Raw genomic sequence first — 12791 nt, forward strand, 5'->3', positions numbered from 1 at the left:
GTGGAAAGGGCACCGGGTTCCATCTCAGGGAATTTTTCTTTAATTCTTTCCTTTAACACGCTTCTTAACCTCTCTGAACCTTAGTGCAAATGAGGTTACGAATACCGTTACCTAAAAAAAATTGTGAGAATCTGGTGAAAGACTCCTTGCAAAGCCTAGTTTTTGTCACGCTAGCTGTTATTAGGCTTCTGAGATCCCAATAAAGTAGTATCTCAGTATCAGGACACCAACAAATTGCATTTGTAATTTCAAATGGCCGAAAGATGCGCCCAAGGTAACACCGCCCGTCCAAGTTCGTTGCTCTGAAACACGAACTTCTGTACCTCCGTGGGCTCCTCAGGCCCACTTAAGACGACTATAACTGAAGCTCCGCCTCCATAGCCTCTAGCCACGCCCCTTTCCGTACAGGCCTTACGTTGTAGGGACCTTTAACATTGATTGACACTTTTACTCACCAATAAAAAGTGAAATTCCCGTCAACGTCCGGTGAGGGGGCAGGACTTCCTTGTTGTTGCTAAGACACTCTTGTTTCGCTCCTTGACAACCCTGGCGGGGGTGCGCTAGCTGCGGCCCCGGCTCCGGCCCCCGCGGGAGCAGGTGAGGCCCCGGGGCGCGGCGGGGAGCCGGGCGGGGAGGGCCGGCCCGAAGCGGGGCAGAATGGCGTCGCGGGGCGGGTGGAGTCTCGGCCTCCGCGGAGGCCCCACCTCAGTCTCCTGCCTGCTGGTCCTGGTCCCAGATCCTCCCAACCCCCACCCCCACACTTCGGGGACCTGCGAACTCGGCCGTGACAGATTAGCGGTGGCGACTCTGTGGGCTGCTCCTTCCCCTACACACCCGAGGCCCCGTCCCGCTGCGCGGTCCCCCATCCTCCCCGACCCGGCTCCCCCCAGGACCTTGATCTCCCCCGCCACACAGCCCCCGCCCCAACACACACGTTTCGCGGAGTAATTCCCCCCTCCCACCGCTGGACGGGTGGTCGCCGTCGCATTGGCTCAGACCGCTTGACTTGGACAGTTGGTGACTTGCTAGAACTCCAGGCTGGTCAGCTCCTTCTTTGGGCCTCAGTTTCCCCATCTGTAAATAGAAGCTTGGCTTCGTAAATAGAAGGCCTCTTCAACTCTAAAGTTCTAGGATGTGATTCTTTGACCCAGCTATCGGTTTCCCTGAGGATGTGCTACCCATCCTCAGTTACCGGGTGTAGTGAAAAGAACTTGGCAAACCCAATTTGGATTCCCAGTTACAGGACCTTAGCAAGTTATCTAACCTCCCTGGGCTCCAGGCTGAGTTTATATGAAATCAGGATACAATAGGGCATCTCCTTGGGGAATTCCGAGGATAATAGGAATTGAAGTGTAAAGAGCCCAGTCCAGTGTGAATTTAGTATTTGTTATTTCAATTCCTTTGTCTCTTACTTCCTCACATTCTCCCCCTCTGAGAAGTGTCACCAGTGCCCTTAGTGTCGGCCGTCATTTCTTCATGTGACCCTCAAATCCAGATCTCCTGCTCTGATCTTTCTCTGGGGCTTCAATGGTTAGGGATGCTTTGGGGCGGGCGGTGAGGGTAGCCCAAGTTATATTGCTGTGCTGGTTGGACTCAACAGCTTCCCTTCTGTGACCAGTGATCCGTGATTTGGTGATTGCCTCCTCCTCACAAGACACCTCTATCTGCATGTCTCACCAGCCACGTAAACTCAGTAGTTCCAAAATCAAACTGGTCCCCTTCTTTACTTGTCCATCTGTTCTACATGACTTGCCCCGTCTTTCTCAGTGGCGAGGCCATCGTCTTACTCACTCGGCCACGCTCCTCACATTCGGGCGGTTGTCCGTTTCCTTTGATTCTGCCTCCTCGAGGACTTCCCATCTTCTCCATTCCTGAAGCTGCCATCTTGGCTCAAGTCTTTAATGCCTGTCACCTGAGCCAGTGCTGTAGCTTCCAAGCTGGTGTTCCCTACCTTTAATCTTTTCTGTTTACCCATCCCACCAGAATAATTGTCTGAGAACAATGCAGTGCCACCAACCCCCAAGAGACCACCAAAGGGGCTCTCGTTCCCCACTAAAAATATCCACACTTCTCAAGCCTAGGTTTTAGAGCCCTTCTGTACTTCCACAACCCAACCCCAACATTTTTTCCCAGCCTTCTTTCCCCCTTCTGTGCCACGTTCTGTCCTCTAGCCAAACTGGACCATTGGACTGTCCCAGAAAATGCTTTGAGCTTACTGCTTGGTTGTCACTGTGTTTGTTCTTATCTCTGCCCCACCTTGTCCACTTGGCAGGATTCCCACTCAAATGTTGCCCCTGCCACCAAGCTTTTCTTGCTATCCTCTCCCCCACCCCTGCCCCTTCCAGAACTCTCCTCCTCTCTCTGTCTCTGCATCTGCCTCGTGACAGGTACTGCTTTCTGCCATGAAGCATAGTTAGTTCCTGTGTATGTGTGTTGGTCTCTCCAATTGTAAGCTCCTTGAAAGTAGAAACTGTCTCTTGCTTATAGTGGAGTCATTGAAAAGGCATAATCTTCAAGTCCTGTACAGCTGAGGGACTCCTAGCTCCTCCGTTTGTTAGTTGGGTAGAAAGTCCCTTTCCTTTTCTCAGCCGTCATGGTCATGTCTAACAGAGTACCTATCTAACAGAGTTATTGGCGGTGGGGGTGGGGGGCGGACAGCAAATAAGATCCTGAATGTAGGATGTCCATCCTGTTGCCTTGCTCAAGGTCAGTGTTCAATAAATATCGAATGGATTTGATAGGTCCTCTCCCTTCTCAGGGGGCCAAATGAAATGTAACTTAATAACAAGATAGATATCTGATGGGCTTCTGCCTTGTGCCAGGCACTGGTCTTTGTGCTCTGGGGTGTCTACAGGAGAATAGATGAGGTTCTTCAGCCTCGGGGTGATTGATTGTCTGGACTCACGACACATGGCTAAGTCGTGACTGGTTGTGCGATGTCACAGAAATTATAAATTGTGAATGATAAAAAAATATAATAGGGCGCCTGGGTGGCTCGGTGGGTTAAGCCTCTGCCCTCAGCTTAGGTCATGATCTCAGGATCCTGGGATGGAGTCCCGCATCAGGCTCTCTGCTCAGCAGGGAGCCTGCTTCCCCCCTTCTCTCTCTCTGCCTGCCTTTCTACCTACTTGTGATCTCTCTCTGTCAAATAAATAAATAAAATCTTTACAAAAAACATAATAAATCAGTGCTAACTCACAATTTATTTCTGTAATAATGTCATTCTTAGTCCCTTACATTCAAATCTATTCTCTTGAGTGGGAAGGAGGGGGTGGGAAACTGCGTAACCCACTGTCTGTGGGAAGTGTCTGTTCTTGTGTAGAGTTAATAGCTGTGACAGTTATGACTTTTTGCTGTACTTTGTATCTTGACAAAAAATGTTTGGGATTTCATCCAAATTTGGATATGTTGGTGAGGGGGTACCACGTGAGTCAATATTGCTTATTATATCAGTTACACATAGAGAAAAGGTCTTCATCTCTTCATCTCTCCATTTCTTTCTCTTCCTGCTTCCTTCCTTTGTCTTCCCTCCCTCCCCTTAGTCTAAGGCATAGCAAAAGCGTTCACTGGACCTCAGTAAAACGAGAAAAAATAAGGGCAGTGTTAAAAACAAGACCAACAGCAGCAACATCGTGCGGGCGCGCGCATGCACATACGCGCTCCTGCATTTGTGAAAGGTAAATGGCTTTTCTGAGGACTCTCCTTTTTTCTGCAAGCATCTCCTTCTAAGTATTAAAATCTTCCTTTTTAGTAGATAATGTGTTTAATGCTCTTGCTTAGCATAATTTAAAAATGCAATCCTACGTTTGCTTTCCCCTTTCTAGACTGATCTGTGAAATGCAGATCTTCCATGTTGTTTCCTGACCGCACCATCATCTTGGGTGAATGGCCACAGGCCCTCAGGTTCTTCTCTCTTCCTCTTGCCAGCTTTGCTCTGTGTTTGCCAGAAGGCAGACGGTAGATGTTACCCGGAAAGGCAGGAAGATGACCAAGGTACACAAGTGTGTATCCTGGATACTGCTGGAAGCAGGAGGTGTGCCTGGACAGGTGCTGGACTGGGAGATGCTGAGAAGTGAAGCTATTTGCATTTCGGTCTGTCTCCTACTTGCTTGTGACTGGGGAAATAGGTAGAAAAGGTAGAATTAGAAGATACGGGTTTGGATCCTGGCTCTGTCATTACTGGCTGTGTACCCTTGGGCCAGCCCCCAAACCTCTCTGAGCCCTCAGGTGCCTAATCTGAGAACGGGGCGTGGATGCTGCCCCCACAGGTTGTTGTGGGGTGAAATGAGACATGAAGGAGAACACCCAGTGCACCCACACCACTAGCGCTGGCCCCAACTTGTTCTACAGAATTTCCTTGTGACTTTTGTCCATCTGTGCTAATACTGTGGTTTGCAGGGTGACAACTCAGTAAGTATGGGTTGGTTTGGCTGAATGTTTAGATGTTCCATGAGCCCGCATAGAGGTAGAGAGAGAAAAAAGACTTCACAGGTCCCCTTCCAAGTGCACCAGTAACAAGAGCTGACATTTACTCTGGAGTAGTCTGTGCTTCAGCCCCAATTTCTAGATGAGAAAACTAAGGCTTAGAGAGAGAAACACTTGTCTAAGACATGCGATGTGAAATCAGACCTGCCCTTGGAGCCTACACCCAGCCACCGCCGTGTCCTGCTCTACGTGTCTTCCCATCTCTCAGATCCTGGTTGTGGTACCCGGAGGCACCCCAAGGTCCACAGGCCAGGAGTGATCTGGGCATTTAATGGCTGGGGACACCCCCAGAGGACTGGCAGACACTTTGGGCCTTTGTCTCCCCCATCCCTCTCACATCCCCTAGGCCTCTTCAGGATTCTTCTGAAATGCTTCAGAAGCGACATAATACATAGCAACTGAGGTCAGTGTCACAAAAGAACAAGGCACAGACAGCAGGACAGGGGCACTGGCTGTTTCGAGGCGATGACAGGAAGAGCCCTGTCTGTGCCTCCTGTTGCTTGGGAGAAGCCTCGAGGCAGACACGAGCGAGGCTGGGAGAAGCTCACGGAGGCGCCCTGGGGTGGGGAGGAGAACTGGAGGCTGGAGAGAAGGCACAGCTGCTACGGGCTTGGTGCACCAGGACGTCCTGGGACTGGTACCCAGCAGATTCCAGGACCCTGGCCGTGGGCACATGTGCATTATTAAAGGACTCTCTTTTAGGCCTGATGGGACTTCTTTCTGGCCTGGAGCTGTCAGGCACATACTCATTTGCATGGAAGATGGATAAGGTTATTAAAACCTCTGGGTCCGCTATTTTTGGTAGCGTTCTTCCAGCCGGGTTTTAAATTGCGGTGGAATGACTATAGCTGTACTATAATGATACGGCATCATAAAAGATTCTCTTACTTTTCTGTATTTGGTAGCACATCATCTATAACTGTTCCTTTTTATTCTGCAAGTCTCATCCCTTTTGGATCCCCAGAAGTACAGGTAGTGGTTAGGGAGAGCCATTTGCAATCGTGGTCCTTCATAAACGTGCTTGGATCTTGTTGATGAAGTCCTGGCTAATGGCAGGGCGGCGGTAAGAGCCCCGCTGTGAGAGTAGTGCGCAGAGCTCTGCCATTTCCAAATGCTCACAGGCCACCCGCCCCCTGCCCCCCCACCGCCTCCAAAAAATACCTATCTGGGTGGCTTTCCCCCTTGGTTCCTGAAGAATGGGCTTTGGTAGTACCTCCGACCCATCAGGGTTCTGTATTCTCGGATCCACAGAGTCCAGCCGCTGCCGCCCTGGCCCTCCCCCAGGGCACGCACGTCCACACTCGCCTCTGGATTCCCTTCCAGGCCACTCCAGGCCCGCGCTTGTGAGCCCCGAGGAGGAATTGGATCGAATTGAAATATTATTTAGGCAGAAGAGGCCCCAGCAGCTGTGGAGGACCCGGTGTTCAGCATTCGCAGCTGAAAATCTTGGGAGGCCAACAAACCTGAAAGCCCTTCGCCTTTGATCATTGCTGTGGCCGCCACTTCTGTCGAACCTGGATACTGTGGGGGTGGGGGTGGGCAAGAAGTGGCCTTGGGGAAAGAAAGCGGGGCAGAGAGGATGGAATTGGAGATGGGCCTCCATATTAAGGAGCAAAGACCAAACGATTCCCTGGATTTTGTGAAATAGGAAACACGAGCAGAAAGTACAATGAGGTGGTGCCTGGTCGATGGCCAGCTTCTGTGGAGAGACAAAAATTGCTAATATCTGAGCACTCCAGATGCGCAGACTTGATGAGAGGAGAGGAGCCGTCAGTCCACGGGGAAATCGGGTGGCGGAGTCGGTGGCGGGCTCCCAGCCTTCTGTGAGGGAGCCCACCAGATGGGGCGGTGCAGACGGCCTGTGAGGCATCAGAGGGAGGAAATGGTGGGCGTGGCCCGGAAAGGGGGCGCAGAAAGCTCAGCACTCGGCCGTGCAAGGGTTGAGTTCACGTTAGAACACTGGTCACGGACAGGCCGGACATCAAACGTGTACTTCACGGCAGCTGGCTGGAGGTGGGTTCGTGGGCACCTCCCAGGCGACAGTGCTGTGAGGAGGGCACAGGCCAGAGACCTGCTGGGAGTCAGACCCCAGCCCTGCTGCTCACTAGCTGAGACCTTGGGCCGATGACGGGATGGCTTCAAGCCTCCATTCGTGCAGGCCTCCCCACGGGGTCCCTGCAGCAGCGGGGCGCAAGGGACCGGAAGCCTAGCAGATGTCACCCATCGTCACTGCCCATGAGTTACTCTGCGAGGCATCTTCCGGCTTTGGTGGCTGTGCCATGACAACAAACCTATTTGGGACTGTGAGACATGCTGGAGTAACGTTAGCGGGCTGTATCTGTCCAGCCTGGATGGTTAAATAGGGTTCATAGCACGGTGGTTTAGATGCGTTTAGATCAGTACTTCTTTTTTTTTCCCCCATGGGGCAGAGGGAGAAGCAGACTCCCCACCGAGCAAGGAGCCCACCGCGGGACTCGGGACTCGGTCCCTGGACCCTGGGATCATGGCCTGAGCCGAAAGCAGACGCTTCACCAACTGAGCCCCCCAGGAGCCCCAGATCAGTACTTCTTCTGAGATGAAAAAGTTCTTTGAATTACAGGATAAATTGAATTGTAGAATAAAGAGAAACACCAGGATTTCTAGCAATGCTCCCAGACATTTAGGATCCAGGCTCCTCTCTTTAGGAAAAGTCCCATCTGTTATTATATAACTAGATTTGCAAAGAAAAAAATCCAAACATATGTATTAGGCTTTATCCCTCTCGGTTCATGTGCACGCACGTTCTCTCATGTATGTGGCCACGTGCCGGGCCCTGTGTTAGCCTCTTTACATACATTGTCTCATCTGATCTCTTACAGCCCCAAGAGACAGATGTGACTTACCCCTGTGTTAGTGCCAAGGCATTGGAGGCCCAGGACCACGCTGCTGGTGACCTGTCGAACCAGCACTAATGCCCACGCCTTCCACTTTCTGGACCAGCCGGCCGGAACAGGGAGACCTGGGCTGGGCTGGGAGCTGGCCATGCCCAGGAGGACACAGATCATCTCTGCTCCTGTTCCTTCTATAAATCAGATTAAAAAGCTCGGAGAGGGGGTGCTTATAGAAGGAGGTACTTGCTTGTCCACAAGACCAGGACGGTCGATCTTGACCTTGACACTTAACTTCCTAACCACGTGTGCGGGGAAGTGAGGCCCACGTGCATCAGGGTTCCCGCAGACTTGCTGCATTTGCTAAGTGCCGGCTCCAGCTCCAGCCTCGGCCTGGCCCGCAGTCAGTATTTGTCTTGATAATGACAGTGTGGGCTTCTAGCAGCATACCAGTGTGTTCTTACCGGTCCCAGCAGCTCGTGTTGACTCATCCTCCCGTCTGCAGTCTTGCTGGCCATTTGGAAAAGGATGTGGAGGAGTTAAGACGGGGAGGTGTCACATTCTCAATGAGACATTTCTAATTTGTGATGTATGGGTTTAAAGCCAACTCTCTCTCCTGGTTTTTCCTGTTTTCTACAGCACCCCTTGAGGAAAGACATTTTCTGCTCCCACCCAGTTGGCAAGGCCTGTTTCCTGAATCTCCCGGGTGTGTCTTAACTGCCCGTGCCAGCGCCTCCTGAAAGCCCCACTCTCTCCCTCCAGTGGTCACAGTGGAAGGATCATGGGAGAAACAGAAGGGAAGAAAGAGGAGGCTGATTATAAGCGACTGCAGACCTTCCCTCTGGTCAGGGTAAGCCGCAGGGGAGGGAGGCAGGGCGGCCGGCAGGGCCTGCGCAGCCTCATAGTGAGACAAGGAGCTCATTCCCCGCAGGACAGCAGGAGGAGGAAAGGAAGGGCTCTTTGGGCTTAGGTCTGGAGGTCTGGGGGCCAACAGCGCTTCGTTCTGTCATCCATTCATTCATTCGACAAGTCTTTCCTTAGGCCCCTACTACGTAGTCTAGGCACTGCAGTGAACAAGCCAGGGGCCTGGGTCACATGAAAGAGAGGCTTAAGGAACGTAACTCAGGTAATCAGTGCTGTAGAGAGAAATAAAGCAGGTGTATGGAGCTAGTGGAGAGAGGTTAGTTTCTGGAAGGAGTTCTCTGATCTCTGACTTGAATAAAGCTGGGGAGGTAGCCTTGGGGATATCTGGGGAAGAGCATTTGAAGCAGGGGAAACAGCGAGCACAGAAAACCCTAGGTGGGAGTGAGCTCAGCATTTTGGAGAAACAGAAAGATCGGAGTGCTGAGATGGATGACGGGATGTGAGGGCCAGAGTGACGACAGGCCAGGCCTCACAGGCGGGCCAGCCACCCCGACAGACATAGTGACAAACGTGGATTCTGTCCTGACTTCAAAGGTGAACAGTGGATGCTTTAAACCAAGGAGTAACGGGATCCGTTTGATGTTTTTAAAAGCTCTCTCCAGTTTGGTAGGAATGGATTTTAGGGAACAGAGTGGAAGTGGAGAGACCGGTGAGGGCGCCACTGCAGGGGCCCAGAGAGATGAGGGGGTGGCTGGGTCCAGGTCATGGTGTGGAGGTGCACGTGGTCGCACTCAGGACAGATCTTGAAGGTCGAGGCAGTAGAAGACACTGGCGCCTTGGGTGGCAGGTACAAGGGCATGTGATAGTCAAGATAACTCCCAGGGTTGGCTTTTTCTGGAACTTAGGAGAGAAAATGGTGTCAGTTACCAAGAGAAGGAAGGTGGAGGAAGGGAATGCTTGTGGGGAGAGTTGAGTTATCTTTTAGACATCTCAGGGAGCTGGTCAAGTAGACAGCTTGACGTCGGAGTCTGGAGACCCCAAAGGAGGTTGTAGCTGGGAATGAAAATGTGGGAACCCTCTGCATGTAGAAGATAGAGTCACAGGATGGGGTGGGAGATTGCTGGAGAAGAGAGAGGGGTGGAGATGAAGCCCCGGACTGTCCTGCAATCGGGGTGGTCAAGGGGAGATCCAGCAAAGTTGGCGAGAAAGAGCAACCATGGGAAGAAAAATCAGAACCATCGAGAGCAGCCGAGGTGTCTCTTCGGGCTTTCGGAGTGAGATCCAGCAGCATTCTGGGCCTGCTTCTAAAGTATTTTCCATAACCGGCCTCTTTCCTGCCCGGGCCAGGCTGCTTCCCCATGGCTGCTGGCTGGAACGCGGTGCTCATGAAGCTTCATGCCCTTGCAGAGGGGCCTGGGTGTGAGAGCCCGCTTGGTTCCACTGGACTCCACGCCCCAAGTCTGGAGATGGGTCACCTCTCTGGGCTGCGCCCAGGGCTGTTCTGGGGCAGCTCCCCAGTATCTGTGCCTTAAGCTTGGGACAGAGAGGCCCAGACCACAAGGCCAGGTCATGGGCTAAGCTTCTCTCTGTTTGTCCCCCTGCCCTGTCCCTAGCACTCGGACATGCCAGAGGAGATGCGAGTGGAGACCATGGAGCTATGTGTCACGGCCTGTGAGAAATTCTCCAACAACAATGAGGTATTGCCGTTGGTACAGGCGGCCTCTTGTGCCTTTGGTGACCCCTGTGGGTGAATCAAGTGGCCCCCGTCCCCACATCCAGCTCCAGAGAGCCCTAATGGGACCTGGCTAGCACCTTCCTTAGAAGGATTTGAAGCCCAAGGAAGGCCGGGAAGGGAAGAGTCTGGTGCTGTGTCCCAGCACTGGTCTGCTGGTCACACCCAGCCCTAGAGGGCTCTCCGTGATGCCCCTGCCCATGCTTCCTGTCTCAGGCAGGTGTTTCTCTGCCCAATAGACTACCTTTTCCCTTTGGCTCCATCCCAGTAGAGAACAGGACCCAGCCAGGCATCCATTCGTGTATCCATTCATCCATTTCGAAAAGATGTGAAACGCCATTTCTCACACCAGTCGCTGTTCTAGGTGCTGGGGACACGGCCAGCAGGCATTGATGTAGGAACGTTGTTCGTCAGTCTGGCGATGACTGAGAAAGTAGCATGGCGGCCGAGAGGAAGGCAGGCCCTGGCCGATGAGAGCCTGGGCTTTGAGCCATCCAGGCCTAAGTTCGTATGCTGTCTCCAGCCCTTGCTGGCTCTTTAACCTGGGAAAAGCCATTTCTCATCTCTGCGCCCCGGTGTCCTGATCTGTAGTGGGGAGTCAGATGCTGTGTCCGTGCTGGGCACTTGGGAGGAGGTGTGTGCCGAGGGGGCGCGGGCCAAGCGCCTGGCACGCTGGGGGGGGCGCTCAGCACCCTCCAAGGCTAGGTCCTCTGCCCCTCCCTAGACTTCTTCTCAAAAGAAGCTTCTTGAAAGAGCCAGCACAGAAAGGAGTGGGGGCTGTTGCCATCAGTGAGGGAAGCAGTCCAACTTCTCTTCCAGGAGCCCCTCAAACCCATTAGGGGAAAGCTTCTCTGTTCCCTGAAGACAAAGCTGGCGGCTCGCAATGCGGACAGTCGCATGTAGTCTGCAGAGCGCTGTCAGGCGCGTCGCCGCGCAGTGTCCTGTCCCCAGCGCGGCCTGCCGCTGCTGACGCCAGAGACAAGCGCTACGTGGCAGAGCCCAAACTCGGACCCACGGCTCTGTCCGCGGACCAGTGTCTGCTTCCCCTCCCTTTCCAGTGTCTTCTTGATGCTTGGGGTCGTGTCTGTTCTTCTGTTCTTGTGTAATAGCCCCTGGCCGGGGCGGGTGGGTGTGCATGTGGCGCAGTGTGGAAACCCTTCCTGAAGGTTCTGGGAGCAGGAGAACAATAGTAGGGCATCGGGCTCTTCTCTTGCCAAGATTCCCAGAGAGGGGGCTGACCCGTGCCCCCCCTCCCCTCCTGATGAACGTCCGCTTCACTCCAGAGCGCTGCCAAGATGATCAAGGAGACGATGGACAAGAAGTTCGGCTCCTCGTGGCACGTGGTCATCGGCGAGGGCTTTGGGCTGGAGATCACACATGAGGTGAAGAACCTGCTGTACCTGTACTTCGGGGGGGCCCTGGCCGTGTGTGTCTGGAAGTGCTCCTGACGCGGCCCCTTCCCAGCCCCCGGCCCCGCAGGGCCCAGTACTGCTGGCAGGTGTCACTGTTCCGGTCTTTATTGGCCATAGGCAGATGGCCCCAGGAGGAGCCTGTCTGCTCATGGGACACTGGCAGCATCTCCCCTTGTCCTCTGGAGAAGTGATGCCCCCCGCCCCCCAGAAGCCCCTTCCCCGATCTGACCCCAGGCTGAACAAACCACTGCATCTCATGGGGCTGGTAGCACCCTGGTCCCCCAGCTTTGGCCTGAGGACCAAGCAGCCTTCCCTGGTCCTCTCCTCTCGCCATCCCCAGCTGCCAGGCTGTGAGCCTTTTGTACCTGCCTCCACCCCTGTACTTGCACTTGGTAGCCCGGGGCGGAGGGTGTGGACATCACTGAGCCTCTGCGAGGCTCCGGGGCCAGGAGTGCACTCGCTGCGAGGCCTGTTTGCAGGGAATCCTGGCCTGCCGGCTACCGCTCATCAGGGACCGCATGTAATTTGTACTTCTTATCTCTGCTGGGTTTTCTATATTCTTTTTTGAGCGTGGGGAGAAGGGTTTTAGTAGAAGGGTGAATCCTATTTTACACAGCGGTCTTATTTATATAAATGTCTTGGTTTTTACAATTAAAGTGACCAAAAATGGACCTTGATCTATAGCCTCTTGAGGTTTTGGGGGGATGGGCTCAGCATCCCGAGGCCGTGGTGGGTCCAGGGAGCCCAGGAAGCCTTCGGGCTGAACAGCGAGGCTCCTGGAACGTGTGCCCAGGCACAGCCCCGCTCTCCCAGGCCCTGCTCCCTCGCCATTGCGTCCTGGCTGGGGGTCACAGGCTGTTGCTGGGGCCACACGGACACTGACCGAGACTCCCTCGGTGGCCAGACTGAGCTGCCATCGCCGTAAAGATGTTTTCAGTCTCACATGATGGAGTTTTAGTTCGGAGGTGTTCGTTCAGTGGCTGCTGAGGTCCAGGCCCCAGGCCCGGGGACACAGGATGGAAAAGCCCCAGACTCTGCCGCCCGCACGTTCCCAGTCTCACGTGGTTCTGGGGGAACACTTGAACTCAGTTGTTTCAACCGGACAGGAAAAGTGATGTGACCGGAGCTAGGCCAGGGCCTCCGGGAGGAGGAAGGCGTGCCTCCACACCCAGCCCAGGGAGTGAGGGGGACCTCTGGCAGCGGAGGCCTGAAAGTGACTCTTGAAGGGCGGAAGGGGGAGCTTCCCTGGGGGAGGGGTTGTCCCAGGCCAGGAGGCAGTGGGAGCAAAGACACAGGCGGCAGAGTGTTCAAGTTCTCAGACCCTCAGATGCTGAGTGGAGCTGGGGCAGGCTGTCCTCTGCAGCCGTAAGTGCCCCCTGCCCACGGGGCCTTCCGGCGATGGCCCACCTGGGATACTGAGGCCTGGGAGTC

General features: G+C 53.9%; 1 protein-coding gene across 2 annotated transcripts; it reads left to right on the plus strand.

Annotated features, from left to right (window-relative positions):
- Positions 1-497: 497 nt before the first annotated feature.
- Positions 498-12031, plus strand: LOC111157606 (dynein axonemal light chain 4). Of its 2 annotated transcripts, XM_022519162.1 has the most exons (5): positions 498-597; positions 7992-8202; positions 9830-9913; positions 11232-11330; positions 11701-12031. In XM_022519162.1, exons 2-5 carry the CDS (start codon positions 8134-8136, stop codon positions 11926-11928), a joined length of 480 nt encoding a protein of 159 aa, XP_022374870.1. In that variant the 5' UTR covers positions 498-597; positions 7992-8133; the 3' UTR covers positions 11929-12031. The 2 variants fall into 2 exon arrangements, with proteins under 2 accessions (XP_022374870.1, XP_022374871.1); XM_022519163.1 differs by having other exon boundaries at positions 11232-12031.
- The last annotated feature ends 760 nt before the right edge of the window (positions 12032-12791 follow it).

The sequence above is a fragment of the Enhydra lutris genome, unplaced genomic scaffold (genome assembly GCF_002288905.1).
Source record: "Enhydra lutris kenyoni isolate GAN:26980312 unplaced genomic scaffold, ASM228890v2 scaffoldscaffold55, whole genome shotgun sequence".
NCBI classification, from domain to species: Eukaryota; Metazoa; Chordata; class Mammalia; order Carnivora; family Mustelidae; genus Enhydra; species Enhydra lutris.